The 16,217-nt window shown below is 41.4% G+C and overlaps 1 protein-coding gene across 5 annotated transcripts in view; it reads right to left on the bottom strand.

Annotated features, from left to right (window-relative positions):
• erc1b (ELKS/RAB6-interacting/CAST family member 1b) overlaps nucleotides 1–16,217 on the bottom strand; it is a 339,387-nt gene that overhangs the window by 47,845 nt on the left and 275,325 nt on the right. For 3 of the 5 annotated variants that reach the window (XM_062995237.1, XM_062995245.1, XM_062995252.1), the window contains one exon: nucleotides 12,243–12,338. In XM_062995237.1, coding sequence (XP_062851307.1) covers nucleotides 12,243–12,338 — 96 coding nt within the window. Of the gene's footprint in view, nucleotides 1–4,720; nucleotides 4,787–12,242; nucleotides 12,339–16,217 lie in introns of all 5 variants that reach the window. The other 2 variants (XM_062995260.1, XM_062995275.1) reach the window with 1 other exon arrangement.

Here is a 16,217-nt window from a genome sequence, read left to right as displayed (position 1 = left end):
AAGTATCCTAAGCTAACATTTACTAAGACTATTTTTCCACACAATGTATCTGTCAGTCAAGATGAAATAGAGGATTAAGCTTAATGTTGATTTAGATTATTATTTTTTTTTTTTTTACTTTTCCAGCCAAAACATGCAGCACCTGGTAGCAGCTCTACAACATCAACACTTTTACTGGGTGTGTTAGAACTGTTTGTCTTTTAGGTATTCAGTAGCTAATCACCCTGAAACAACCCGACACTGATTATCATGCAATTGCATTTAAAATGATTGGGTTGGTTTTTATCTTTCTGTCAGTGGAAGTCATTGCAGTCAGTGTTCATGGATTAAAAGTTGTAAAAGGTTGGAAACCTCTGTGTTAGTATGTAGTGTTAAAATATTGGCAAGTGAATTGTAATAATTTAGCTAAAATTTGTTACAATAAGCAGTAATAATAAATATGATAATATTTGTATGATGTTTTAAATGTACAAACCTCATTCCCAAAAAAGTTGTGACATTTGTGATTGTTAATTCTCCTAAATCTTTATTTAACTGACATAAGCAAAAGTTGAAGATTTTCACTGATCAGCTTCATTGTATTTTGTACATATAAATGCATTTAGAATTTGATGCCTGCAACACACTTTAAAACACTGGGGACAGAGGTGTGTTTACCCTTGTGTTCCATCACCTTTCCGATTAATGAGACATTTTAATGGTTTGGGAACTAAGGACACTAATTGTTGCAGTTTTGCAAGCAGAATGCATAGCCAGACCCTAACTTCTGGCAGCGTTTCCAACGATCTTAACCCCATCTTCAAGGGCAATAGCCTCCACTTTACTAATATTCTTGGGTTTGCGTGATGCAACTGCCTTCTTCAAATTCTTTTCTTTTGGAGTTTGGGGTTTTCTTTGGGGTTCAAGTCAGGCGTGTGTGACAGTCACTCCAGAAACTTCCAGGACAACTTATTAAACCAAGCATAGGTGGACTTTGAGGTATGCTTGGAATCACTGTCCTGTTGGAAGGTCTAATGATGCCAAAGCTTCATTGTCCTCACAGAAGGCATGATGTTTTCTCTTAGGAATTCCTGATACTTGATTGAATCCATCTTGCTATTCACATGAAGCAGTTTTCCAGTGCCAGAGGTGGCAAATCAGCCCAAGAAAATCACCAAGCCAGTGCCATGCTTTTCTGTAGTCAGTGCTCTTTTCAGCATGTGCTTCATTCTTTCTTCTCCAGACATACAGCTGATCCATAGGCCCAAAAAGTTCCAGTTTTGTTTTATAGCTCAACAGAACAGAATCCCAAAACTTCTGTGGCTTTTTTATATACCTCATATGAGGGATTCAATTTAGGGGGTTGAATAATTATGAGACTGCAGTACTAATTCAAAGTGGAATTTTTGGAAGAAAACACTTATTTTATTAGTTGTGTTGAGCTATTCTAAATTCCTGTTCTTGTTTGATTGGTTTATGGCTAACAGCTTAAAATTTGTACCTTTTTCTATAGAATCTATTTAGCAAAGAGGGGTGAATAATTTTGATTGCAACTGTAACTAATGTTCTACACTGAACTGGACCACCAGATATACAGTGTATCACAAAAGTGAGTACACCCCTCACATTTCTGCACATATTTTATTATATCTTTTCATGGGACAACACTATAGACATGAAACTTGGATATAAGTTAGAGTAGTCAGTGTACAACTTGTATAGCAGTGTAGATTTACTGTCTTCTGAAAATAACTCAACACACAGCCATTAATGTCTAAATGGCTGGCAACATAAGTGAGTACACCCCACAGTGAACATGTCCAAATTGTGCCCAAAGTGTCAATATTTTGTGTGACCACCATTATTATCCAGCACTGCCTTAACCCTCCTGGGCATGGAATTCACCAGAGCTGCACAGGTTGCTACTGGAATCCTCTTCCACTCCTCCATGATGACATCACGGAGCTGGTGGATGTTAGACACCTTGAACTCCTCCACCTTCCACTTGAGGATGCGCCACAGGTGCTCAATTGGGTTTAGTCCATCACCTTTACCTTCAGCTTCCTCAGCAAGGCAGTTGTCATCTTGGAGGTTGTGTTTGGGGTCGTTATCCTGTTGGAAAACTGCCATGAGGCCCAGTTTTCGAAGGGAGGGGATCATGCTCTGTTTCAGAATGTCACAGTACATGTTGGAATTCATGTTTCCCTCAATGAACTGCAGCTCCCCAGTGCCAGCAACACTCATGCAGCCCAAGACCATGATGCTACCACCACCATGCTTGACTGTAGGCAAGATACAGTTGTCTTGGTACTTCTCACCAGGGCGCCGCCACACATGCTGGACACCATCTGAGCCAAACAAGTTTATCTTGGTCTCGTCAGACCACAGGGCATTCCAGAAATCCATGTTCTTGGACTGCTTGTCTTCAGCAAACTGTTTGCTGGCTTTCTTGTGCGTCAGCTTCCTTCTGGGATGACGACCATGCAGACCGAGTTGATGCAGTGTGCGGCGTATGGTCTGAGCACTGACAGGCTGACCTCCCATGTCTTCAACCTCTGCAGCAATGCTGGCAGCACTCATGTGTCTATTTTTTAAAGCCAACCTCTGGATATGACGCCGAACACGTGGACTCAACTTCTTTGGTCGACCCTGGCGAAGCCTGTTCCAAGTGGAACCTGTCCTGGAAAACCGCTGTATGACCTTGGCCACCATGCTGTAGCTCAGTTTCAGGGTGTTAGCAATCTTCTTATAGCCCAGGCCATCTTTGTGGAGAGCAACAATTCTATTTCTCACATCCTCAGAGAGTTCTTTGCCATGAGGTGCCATGTTGAATATCCAGTGGCCAGTATGAGAGAATTGTACCCAAAACACCAAATTTAACAGCCCTGCTCCCCATTTACACCTGGGACCTTGACACATGACACCAGGGAGGGACAACGACACATTTGGGCACAATTTGGACATGTTCACTGTGGGGTGTACTCACTTATGTTGCCAGCTATTTAGACAATAATGGCTGTGTGTTGAGTTATTTTCAGAAGACAGTAAATCTACACTGCTATACAAGCTGTACACTGACTACTCTAAGTTATATCCAAGTTTCATGTCTATAGTGTTGTCCCATGAAAAGATATAATGAAATATTTGCAGAAATGTGAGGGGTGTACTCACTTTTGTGATACACTGTATATATATATATATATTACGCCCTATGGCTCAGTCTAGAGTTGCGGGGAGGCTTTATGACTCAAAACGAAAAGCAAATAAATATAGCTAGACCTACACCACCTGTAATTTATTACAAAGGTAATCTTTGTAATAAAGTTGTTCTGAAATTATTACACGAGTAACTGTACTCTCCACATCTGGCATATTACTCAGCACAAGCCTTCTAGATCTACACGAGTAAATGTCTAAATTTAAATATAGTTTTGCTCTAGTTAGACCATATGAAATCAGCTACATTTATTCAACGACTCAAGAGCTAGAGCAGGAAGTCCAGTATCTGATTCATCTGATCTGAATGGAAATTCCTGTTTGGATATAATTAGAAAGAACAGCTAGAAGGGTTTAACTCTAGTGCCTTATGTTAGAAAATGAACATTTGGGTTAGTGATGTAGTCTATATTACCTTTATAGTTAAATAAATGTTTTTTTTTTTTAATGGGATTCACTTTGAAGACTTTAAAGCTGCTCTTACAAGTGCTGGCTGGTCCCCAAGACTATTCCTGGGTACTGAGTTTGTCATTGTTTGCTACAATGCTTGGTTCCAATAGTTCTTTGTGACTATGACTGTCTTTATATGCCTTTTATCCTAACATAACTAATACAAGAACTGACACCTGGGCTGGTCAAAAACTGGCAAGGGAGACTGAGAAAGCATGCACAGCCATTTATGCCATATGACCATATGGCAAAAAGTATGTGGACACCAGATAATGAGAAATTACAGATATTCAAGAGACAGACAGACAAATACATGCACAATAACCTTCAGGAAGCATGGTTTGCTGGTTCTGGGAAATGAGGCCTCTGTATTTAATGTAAGAAAGGTGACTGTGCATGGTAAATGTGCCTGCGGATGCTTATATTTCTACTATCGATGAAACATATGCTTTTCACCTGCACTATACAAAAGACTTCCTCCAATTCATCCATCAAAATTGTCAGGGTGAAAATGAATCTGAGAAGATTGTTGTGTCTTTGGCAGGCAGACGGAAAAACGATCAGTCTAGTTAAAAGGCGGATGATCGATCAGCACCGAAGTGGGCTGAGTAAAGTGAGAATGAATAAAATACTTTCAGAAATTTAGAAATGTGTTTCTGCTGTGGGAGCTTTGATTTAGAGCAACTTGGCGGGCAAACGCCACAGTATATGATGGAGTCAAACACAAAGTCTGGATAAAATAAATAGAAAACTGCTGAAAAGTAACTGGCAGGAATATCACATTGACAGTGTATTTACAAACCTCGCTTAAAAGCACATTGATTTTTAACCAGTGAGAAAAAACATTTACACAAACTTCATGAACAAAACTGAAGAAACACATACCGGATAAAATAAGCAGCAGTCACATGGAAAGCATTTAAAGCAAACAGCACAAGCTTCCACAGAATGATCTTCATGCATAAATTAAAAAAAAAAGTAATGGCACAAGCACCAGTCGATGATTATGTTAAAGGAAAGGTAAAAAAAAATGTAGTAGATGGAAAATCAAGTATCCACTAAAGAGGTTTCTCACCCATCTGAACAAAATGGCAGGAAGAGAGTATCTGGTGGCTTATGCCCAAATGCCCTCCTCATCATCCTATAGTTGACAGTTAGTGCAGAGGTAATCCAAGGCAGCATGGGATTGAAAAAGAGTGTTAGTTAGAAGGTAAGGCAGACAGTTATCATCTCTGTTAATTCAGTGTTCAAGTGTCAATGCATTTAATCCTTTTATTAAGCAGTGTGATTTATCAATGCAAAATTATGACCAGGCATAACATTATGACTGATAGATGAAGTGAATAACACTGATTATCTTTTCATCACAGCACCTGTTAGTGGGTGGGATATATTAGGCAGCAAGTGAACATTTTATCCTCAGAGTTGATGTGTTAGAAGCAGGAAAAATGGGTCAGACGACCGGGTCAGAGCATCTCCAAAACTGCAGCTCTTGTGGGGTGTTCCCGGTCTGCAGTGGTCAGTATCGATCAAAAGTGGTCCAAGGAAAGAACAGTGGTAAACCGGCGACAGGGTCATGGGCAGCCAAGGCTCACTGATGCACGTGGGGAGCGAAGGATGGGCTGTGTGGTTCGATCCAACAGACGAGCTACTGTAGCTCAAATTGCTGAAGAAGTTAATGCTGGTTCTGATAGAAAGGTGTCAGAAAACACAGTGCATTGCAGTTTGTTGCCTATGGGGCTGCATAGCCGCAGACCAGTCAGGGTGCCCATGCTGACGACCCCTGTCCACCGCCTAAACGCCAACAATGGGCATGTGAGCATCGGAACTGGACTACGGAGCAATGAAAAAAGGTGGTCTAGTTTGATGAATCATATACAGTGTATCACAAAAGTGAGTACACCCCTCACATTTCTGCAAATATTTTATTATATCTTTTCATGGGACAACACTATAGAAATAAAACTTGGATATAACTTAGAGTAGTCAGTGTACAGCTTGTATAGCAGTGTAGATTTACTGTCTTCTGAAAATAACTCAACACACAGCCATTAATGTCTAAATAGCTGGCAACATAAGTGAGTACACCCCACAGTGAACATGTCGAAATTGTGCCCAAAGTGTCAATATTTTGTGTGACCACCATTATTATCCAGCACTGCCTTAACCCTCCTGGGCATGGAATTCACCAGAGCTGCACAGGTTGCTACTGGAATCCTCTTCCACTCCTCCATGATGACATCACGGAGCTGGTGGATGTTAGACACCTTGAACTCCTCCACCTTCCACTTGAGGATGCGCCACAGGTGCTCAATTGGGTTTAGTCCATCACCTTTACCTTCAGCTTCCTCAGCAAGGCAGTTGTCATCTTGGAGGTTGTGTTTGGGGTCGTTATCCTGTTGGAAAACTGCCATGAGGCCCAGTTTTCGAAGGGAGGGGATCATGCTCTGTTTCAGAATGTCACAGTACATGTTGGAATTCAGGTTTCCCTCAATGAACCGCAGCTCCCCAGTGCCAGCAACACTCATGCAGCCCAAGACCATGATGCTACCACCACCATGCTTGACTGTAGGCAAGATACAGTTGTCTTGGTACTTCTCACCAGGGCGCCGCCACACATGCTGGACACCATCTGAGCCAAACAAGTTTATCTTGGTCTCGTCAGACCACATGGCATTCCAGTAATCCATGTTCTTGGACTGCTTGTCTTCAGCAAACTGTTTGCGGGCTTTCTTGTGCATTAGCTTCCTTCTGGGATGACGACCATGCAGACCGAGTTGATGCAGTGTGCGGCGTATGGTCTGAGCACTGACAGGCTGACCTCCCACGTCTTCAACCTCTGCAGCAATGCTGGCAGCACTCATGTGTCTATTTTTTAAAGCCAACCTCTGGATATGACGCCGGACACGTGGACTCAACTTCTTTGGTCGACCCTGGCGAAGCCTGTTCCGAGTGGAACCTGTCCTGGAAAACCACTGTATGACCTTGGCCACCATGCTGTAGCTCAGTTTCAGGGTGTTAGCAATCTTCTTATAGCCCAGGCCATCTTTGTGGAGAGCAACAATTCTATTTCTCACATCCTCAGAGAGTTCTTTGCCATGAGGTGCCATGTTGAATATCCAGTGGCCAGTATGAGAGAATTGTACCCAAAACACCAAATTTAACAGCCCTGCTCCCCATTTACACCTGGGACCTTGACACATGACACCAGGGAGGGACAACGACACATTTGGGCACAATTTGGACATGTTCACTGTGGGGTGTACTCACTTATGTTGCCAGCTATTTAGACATTAATGGCTGTGTGTTGAGTTATTTTCAGAAGACAGTAAATCTACACTGCTATACAAGCTGTACACTGACTACTCTAAGTTATATCCAAGTTTCATTTCTATAGTGTTGTCCCATGAAAAGATATAATAAAATATTTGCAGAAATGTGAGGGGTGTACTCACTTTTGTGATACACTGTATATACAGTATAGGGGCCATATATATATACAGTGTATCACAAAAGTGAGTACACCCCTCACATTTCTGCAGATATTTAAGTATATCTTTTCATGGGACAACACTGACAAAATGACACTTTGACACAATGAAAAGTAGTCTGTGTGCAGCTTATATAACAGTGTAAATTTATTCTTCCCTCAAAATAACTCAATATACAGCCATTAATGTCTAAACCACCGGCAACAAAAGTGAGTACACCCCTTAGTGAAAGTTCCTAAAGTGTCAATATTTTGTGTGGCCACCATTATTTCCCAGAACTGCCTTAACTCTCCTGGGCATGGAGTTTACCAGAGCTTCACAGGTTGCCACTGGAATGCTTTTCCACTCCTCCATGACGACATCACGGAGCTGGCGGATATTCGAGACTTTGCGCTCCTCCACCTTCCGCTTCAGGATGCCCCAAAGATGTTGTATTGGGTTTAGGTCTGGAGACATGCTTGGCCAGTCCATCACCTTTACCCTCAGCCTCTTTAATAAAGCAGTGGTCGTCTTAGAGGTGTGTTTGGGGTCATTATCATGCTGGAACACTGCCCTGCGACCCAGTTTCCGGAGGGAGGGGATCATGCTCTGCTTCAGTATTTCACAGTACATATTGGAGTTAATGTGTCCCTCAATGAAATGTAACTCCCCAACACCTGCTGCACTCATGCAGCCCCAGACCATGGCATTCCCACCACCATGCTTGACTGTAGGCATGACACACTTATCTTTGTACTCCTCACCTGATTGCCGCCACACATGCTTGAGACCATCTGAACCAAACAAATTAATCTTGGTCTCATCAGACCATAGGACATGGTTCCAGTAATCCATGTCCTTTGTTGACATGTCTTCAGCAAACTGTTTGCGGGCTTTCTTGTGTAGAGACTTCAGAAGAGGCTTCCTTCTGGGGTGACAGCCATGCAGACCAATTTGATGTAGTGTGCGGCGTATGGTCTGAGCACTGACAGGCTGACCCCCCACCTTTTCAATCTCTGCAGCAATGCTGACAGCACTCCTGCGCCTATCTTTCAAAGACAGCAGTTGGATGTGACGCTGAGCACGTGCACTCAGCTTCTTTGGACGACCAACGCGAGGTCTGTTCTGAGTGGACCCTGCTCTTTTAAAACGCTGGATGATCTTGGCCACTGTGCTGCAGCTCAGTTTCAGGGTGTTGGCAATCTTCTTGTAGCCTTGGCCATCTTCATGTAGCGCAACAATTCGTCTTTTAAGATCCTCAGAGAGTTCTTTGCCATGAGGTGCCATGTTGGAACTTTCAGTGACCAGTATGAGAGAGTGTGAGAGCTGTACTACTAAATTGAACACACCTGCTTCCTATGCACACCTGAGACCTAGTAACACTAACAAATCACATGACATTTTGAAGGGAAAATGACAAGCAGTGCTCAATTTGGACATTTAGGGGTGTAGTCTCTTAGGGGTGTACTCACTTTTGTTGCCGGTGGTTTAGACATTAATGGCTGTATATTGAGTTATTTTGAGGGAAGAATAAATTTACACTGTTATATAAGCTGCACACAGACTACTTTTCATTGTGTCAAAGTGTCATTTTGTCAGTGTTGTCCCATGAAAAGATATACTTAAATATCTGCAGAAATGTGAGGGGTGTACTCACTTTTGTGATACACTGTATATAAGGCCCTTAAACCTCTCAGCTCCAGACTGTATGTATGAATGCACCATCGATGCGGACTCGTATGTTGGAATTTTAGAGAGACGTATGCGGTAGTCAAGGTAAGGTCTTTTCCTGGTAAGTCCATGGTCTGTGCTTTGTTGTCGGTGTGTTTCTATAAATTGGAATTGTAGAGGACTGGAATGGTCTCTGGTACCGATGTGTGATGCTGGTTTTGTTTAACTTGGATATGTGGAGGTAAATAATGAGGCCCAGAAGGATAAGCTCACACAAAAGTCTGAACTAAGTCTTTTCTTGGCATTCTGAGTCAAGCTAATAAGAAGGATCTGTGACAGTGATGACCCTGGTTAGGATAAGTGCCGCTTTCTAGTCTCAATGGTTCTGACAAAGCGGTTTTATTAGACAACAGAAAGTAGTTGATAAGAAATTAGTAATTTAGGGCTTAGTACTAAGGTTTAATTGAGTTCAAAGGGAAGTGGTTACTCATGCTATAAAAGCAGTCCTAAAATGATGTAGACAGCTGTGAGATAATGACCTACGGCATTTAATAATCTCGGGTTGAGAAGTATTGGATACCACGTTAATGTGGCCAAACTGAAAAGCTGTAAGGGTTTAGAGGTTCGCATAAACCATTGAGTTAAACCCTAAACCAAAGATTACAGTCTAAACTAGCCTGAGTAGGGTACAGTGGTAGTTTACTGGTAAAACTCTGGGCTAGCAATCGAAAGGTTGTTGGGAATGAATCCTGGCTCTGCTAAGTAGCCACTGTTGGACGCTTGAGCAAGACACTTAACCATTATGACTTTTGGGGTGCAATACATTTGCTAACCTTGCTCTGTATATATGAATAATAAGTATATTATTTATATATGACAAAAAGGCATTTATTCGAGCGTATACAGTATGTTAACATAAGGCAAACAAGTCAATTACATGCACCTAGGGCTATAGCTCTCATTTATTCTGTAAGCTTCTAGACTTAAGAAAAATAGGTAATCATTTACAGCGTAGTCTAGATCTGGGTTGCTACTCTGTAATATGTGAGGCACAATGATGGCAGTGATTGGACTATTAATGTTGGGCCCTTAAACAAATCCCTGAACCCTTGAGTTGTTTGGACTGTATAATGTTATATGTAATAGAGAGTCACTTTGCATAAAATCATATGCTAAAAACCTTAATGTAAATGTAGTATAGGCTGTCACGCTCTGTGTTATGGAGGTGCAGTATTACTGGTTAACTTAAAGAGACCTTCTAACATGCCTACAGGACTTAATCAGCCAGTTTTGGGAGACTGTTGGGGGGTGGGGCTGCTCCTGTTCACAATGACAGCTGGGAATTGGGGATATATGTTTTATTTCATAAATCTTATCCTCTCATTTGTTTAAAGTCCTGGCTTTATATTACACGTCATAAAACAGACTTAATACTGAAATATCTGATGCTTAAAACAACAAGAGAATCAAGTTAAATCCCAGAGATCTATTCAGTAACCGAGGGAATAATAGACAAATACCTCTGTGCATGGCTGTGTGTATGTGCAGGAGTGTGTGTACATGTGGCTATATGCTTGGACGATTTGAAGTACCCTAATATGAAATAATATTAGAGAGATTAGAGTTGACGGGTTATATTTTATTAAATGTGAAAGATGTAATTTCCTGTTGCTTAGGCCTGGCTGTAATGACTCTTCCTTATAAACCAGGACAAGACCTTCAGGGATGAATGAAACTTTATAGACAAGCCTAAAGAATGATGGTAGATGAAACACTAAGAAATAAGGATGAAGAGTCGGTTTATAAGAGGAAGGCAATAAGTTGGTCCTGTCATATTGTCCTACAGAACTAGATTACTGAGATCTAACAGCCTGGCGATTGCCCTGTACAAATACCTTTCCAGCCAATCAGCAGATTTAGTATTTTTAGCATTTTTACCATTCTATAAGTCAAACCATTAAAGCATCACATGTGGTAGATTTCAAATGCCCTGATAAGAATCACAGGCTTAGGGTTCTAAGAATAATTTCTGGCTTTGGGAGCACATCCTTACTTTTAAGTCAATAAAATTAAAGAATAAGGTTAAAGAAAAGGGATTTCAAATTCGGCAAACAATTACAATGGCAAGTCGGAAAATCCACAGTGACTAAAAAACTGATTTGATTCTTATAGTTGTTCTATTTCTGTAACAGGGTGTAATCATACAAATGGTAAAATACATTTAGTTTTAAGGGGTATTGATATGTTATGCACTGTGATCTGAATTAGGTATTTGGAAGCCTATGATTTATCAGTTGCCAAGAACATGAATGTCATGGTAGGTTAAAAACAAACAGATCTTAGATACAAATGCACCATACTGAGTCTCTCTGTGTGTTAAAACAGAGCTGTAATGCTTTTATACCTTTAAAGGAAACAACCACACTTCAACAGAAGTGTAGTGGTGATGGCACTAACAAACAGTCTTGTCTAGTTTACATGATTGCATATCTGCATAGGGCTTAAAGTGTAGGCTTCTTGTAAAGATTTGGTAAATCACTAGCTGTATGTTACTACAACTGGATAGTATTTTTAAAAAAACCTTAATTCACTCAGTTACTTGTATGGTGTTTAGTGTGACTCTTCTGTCTGAGCTAATTTCTCCACACAATGCTTACCAATGCCAGCCTGTCTCATCCAAGCATGTGCTTACACATGGGGATGGTGATTTTGGAAGGGAAAGGGTGGGAGTCGAGTGTTAGGCTCTGATGCTTGGTTTGAACGACAGCCTGTTTGGTTTGCTATCACTGGGCTAATAACAATTGTTAATATTTAATAAATTGCATAATTTGTGTGTTGTTACTCCCGTTTTTTTTTATTCGTGGTACATAAAGGGAAAAAACAGATCTGCTGGAACCACAGTTTTGGTAGGGTTTCCAGATGTTAGATGTGGCAAACCTCAGCAGGACAGAAAATGATGTGGTGTCAATACAATTACCCCCCCCCCCCCCCCCCCCCACACACACACACACACACAATTATATTGGGTTGATGATTCACAACAGCATTGATGTATTAAATAAACAGTGTCATGTAGTATAATGTAGAGACTGGAACAAAGTCTGAAATGTCTGTGGTTTAAAAAGAAGGTTTGTTAGCATTTTAAAAAAATGTAGCATTAAGCAATAAACGGTAAGTTAATATAGCAGTAGTTTCCACTGTTTTAAGTTAGTTAATAGCAATAGTCAGTAAAGTTAGTTCTTCAGTACTTTAATTCACAAGTCACTTATTCGACATTCTTTTTGGCATGGCACTGTCACAAACACGACCCTTAAGCTCCTGACACTGAAAGGTTCCCACTTGTTTGCCATAAAAGCCACCAGCTCTGATATTATGTTGGTGGAAATGGATTCTAGTCCTGCAAAACCAAAACTCAACACACCTACACAGGACATTATGCTGAAACTGTTTAGTCACCTGATCTGGAGAGGGTTTATGATTGGTCTGGTCAGAATGTGAGGAAGTCTTGAGATCCTCGTAGTTGTCGGCCATCAGCTTCATGCGGTTCTGTGTCTGAAAAACAAAGTAAAAAACAAAAAAACAAAATAGGAAGTTATTACAAGAACACAGGTAGGAATGAATGTTATTCAGGAAACAGTATTTAAGCCATTTAGTCCTCAATAAATTTGCACATCAAATATTAAACACCAATATAAGGGTGTTTATTCATGATCAGCATTTGGCTTTCATATCCTTGTGAATATTTGTACATACAGTTGCACAATTATTGAAACACCCATGGCAAACCCCTCATAACTGCACACATTTGCAAATCACATGTTGTCTCAAGCACATCTGATGTAACTTATCAAGGGCTTCATTAGCTGTGATGTTTAATTGCTGAGTCAAGAGAGATGTCCAAATGTGAAGAAACATTGCACAAGCATTGTTTCCTGGCAGAAACTAGGGAAATTACACACAAGATAACAAAGGCACTGAATGTTCCTAGAGATACAGCTGGAATCAGAGTTCAGAAGTGCATAGTAAAGGCTGTAGGGCTTCATGACCGATCTCCAAGACGTACACCTCTACTGACCCAGAACGAAGCATACGCTGAAAAGAATACCCTGCCTACAGTGAAGCATGATTGTGACTCGGTGAGAAAAGGTCATGCCTTCTGTGAGAAAGTTGAAGCTTGGGCATCTGTGGAACTTCCAGCAGAACAAAATTTCAAAGCACACCTTAAAGTTCACCAAGGCTTGGTTTTAGAAGTCGCCCAGTAAGATTTTGGAGTGGCCAGAACAGTGGGATTTGAAGATGGTAGTTCCACCACGCAAACCCAAGAATATTAGTGCACTTTAGGCCATTACCCATGAGAATTGAGCTAAGATTCCTCAGGAACGCTGCCAAAATCTGCTTTTTGGCTATGCATCAAGTTTGCAGCTGATCCTAACAGCAAAATGGTGCTCTACTACTAAAGACACTTGTCATGAAGGGGTTGAATAATTCTGAGACCGCAGGAGTCATTAAAAGTGGCATTTTGTGTTGAATATATATTGGTTGTGTTAAGCTATTCCAATTGTTCTTGTTTGATTGGTTTATTGCAAACAGTCGACAGTTTGTAAAATTTGCTAATAATCCTAATTTGAAATTGCAATTTTGATTACAACTGTAGGTGTAATATCTTATTTTAATATTTCCGGCTCAGTGGAATGCATAAGAGAGTTGTTGCAAGAGTAAGAAGGAGAGAGATGGAAGAACTTAACACAACTATGCATGAATTAATTTCCCTGCATCTTTAAAATTGGACGCACACTTAAACTGAATAACAGGAGAGGAATGTGCAGCAGGTGGGTTCGTGCTCAAGCTGCTTTAAGAACCAACTCACCATTAAAACATTCAGTTATTTACGCAACAGTGACAGTGGTGCAGGGTTTGTGTACATTTCAAGCATTATCCGAATTGTCTCTCAGGATAAAGCTCACATGAGCCGAGTTTGTAGCGGTACTATTTGGAGGGGCCAGCATCTGTGTGTGTGCGTGCACGCTCGCACCAGTGCTGTGATATTTTCCACTGCTAACAGAGTGTGATTTACATTGGCAAGCCAACCATCACTCCAGCCTCTCAGCTACACGGACATGAACGAGAAATGAAATGAATCAATGCGATGTTAGAATGAAATGAAAGCCAGGCTGAACCGTGCCCTTCCGGCCTCGCGGGAGTGTTGTCTTGCTCGGCCTCGCCCAGAATGTGATGGTTGGACTCCTTCTGTTTAGTTTTCTCACCCTTTTCCCTCCGTTTCCCACTCTCCATCCAGCTCCTATCCTCATCCCACTCAGTGTTCCCATAACAAGCCTGGTGTTAATGTTAGTAAACACCATTTAGATGTGTTGGTCTGCAGATCCATGTCTTTTAAGGAAAGACCCTTTGTTCAGACTAGCAAATGAAACAGCAACTGACGACCATTCGTTTCCTGTCTACAAGTGCGTCACGGCAACGAAATTCCAGCGACTGGCGATAAAGTGATGACGACCATGACAATGTAAATTAGGCATGATTGTCACAGTGTCACGGGAAACAGTGAAGCATGGTGGAGGTTCCTTGCAAGTTTGAGGCTGCATTTCAGCAAAATGAGTTGAGGATTCGGTCAGAATAAATGGTGCTCTCAATGCTAGTAGGTAGATATAGGCAGATACAATGCCATCAGGGAGACGTCTGATTGGCTCCAAACTTATTTTGCAGCAGGGCAACGACCGCAAACATACAGTCAGTGTCATTAAGAACTATCTTCAGTGTAAAGAAGTGGTGATATGGCCGCCATCGGTCGATCGGTCTGTCTGTCTGTCTGTCTGTCCATCTATCTGTCTGTCTATCCATCCATCTGTCAGTCTATCTATCTGACTGTCTATCCATCTGTCTGTCCGTCTGTGTCCATCTGTCCGTCTATCTTTCCGTCTATCTTTCTAGCTGTCTGTCTATCTATCCATCCGTCTGTTTATCTATCTGACTGTCTATCTGTCTGTTTGTCTGTCTGTCCATCTGTCCGTCTATCTTTCTATCAATCTATCTGTCTGTCTATCTAGACAGATAGATTAAATAAGCTGAAATAAAATTAACTAGTACATTTGCTAAACAGCCTGTTAGGAAGAAGCAGATTTTAGTTATTTGTTTAACTTTAATTAGCATGAATATTCAGACCCTTCTATCCAACATACTCATAGTAAAAATAGAATGAGGTTTGACCTGTGCTACATCCTAGCAGTGAAAAGCATTCCACTTCGATAATGTGTGAACCATTACTAGCATGTGCTGCAGACTACCAGAGAGTAAGTCATGAGTCTATTCCTGCCATGTCGACAAAACCTTGCTTTCTGTCCGTTAACAAGACACTTAGTTGCAGATCAAATGAAGCACTGAATGACCGGTCACAAGTGGCGCTCTGCAACACCCTGCACTCAGCAGCTTCACACCTTCCCACTGTGCCTCTGAGACTGTCAGCTTTTCCACCACACGTTGCAAAAAACAGCTCCACATCACAGCCTCACAGACGAGAGGTCCAGTCTGGAACCTGGAGACCACGGTAGGTCTATATTCTTTACCCTGCAAGGCAGAGCGTACCCCTTCAGCACAATTTGTTCCACATGCTTTGGAGGGTTACTGTGTGGGATAGAGGCAAGGACTCAGGAAGTCAGAGTAACATTCAGAGACTTGTTATACATAAGCCTCAATGCTGAAATGAGCCCGCTGAGAAAGTACAGGCTTCGGAAAGCCAGAAATGTAAAAAAGAGAAAAGAAAGCAAGGATGTGGGTAGAACAGGGAAAAGAGAGAGTTTGTACAGAGGGTATAGTGCTTTCCCAGCATTTGGATAAAAGCACACATTCATACCTAAAATAAATGTAAAAACAAACAGTTAGCCCCAAGACGTAAGATTACACGGCATCAAGTGCATCTAGCACCTATAAAAAACTTCAACAAGCATCTCTAACCAGACAGAGAAAGCCAGAGTGATGAAAGACTTGCAGATTCATGCTTTAGCATCTACATTGGGAAAACTGGTGAAATAAATGTTACCATAAATCATGGTATTCACCACCCAAACAAATACCTTTTGGACAAAAGTATATAAACTGGATTTGGTGTGAAGTGGTCAATATTGGCCAGTTTAGGTCTAGTTACATTTCTTGGGATTGTAATTCCTGGGCTTGCTTGACATTGAGCGTCTCTCTGTATGTAGTACGTCTCTCTGCAAGACCATGTCTCTGGAAAAGCAGGGGTCAGTTAAAAGACCCTTTAATGACCTCTTTCTCTTGAGGTTGTGGAAACACTGACACGCTTTTGTCCACCAGATTAGACTATTGTAATTCCCTACTGTATGGACTTCCAGCCAAAACCCTCCGTCCCCTACAAACCATTCAGAATGCTGTTGCTAGGGTTTTGACCTTTACCAGGGG

This window comes from Trichomycterus rosablanca, chromosome 1 (assembly GCF_030014385.1).
Source record: "Trichomycterus rosablanca isolate fTriRos1 chromosome 1, fTriRos1.hap1, whole genome shotgun sequence".
Classification (NCBI taxonomy): Eukaryota; Metazoa; Chordata; class Actinopteri; order Siluriformes; family Trichomycteridae; genus Trichomycterus; species Trichomycterus rosablanca.
The sequence above is the reverse complement of the archived record's forward strand: the minus strand, read 5'-3'. Positions and strand labels throughout refer to the sequence as shown.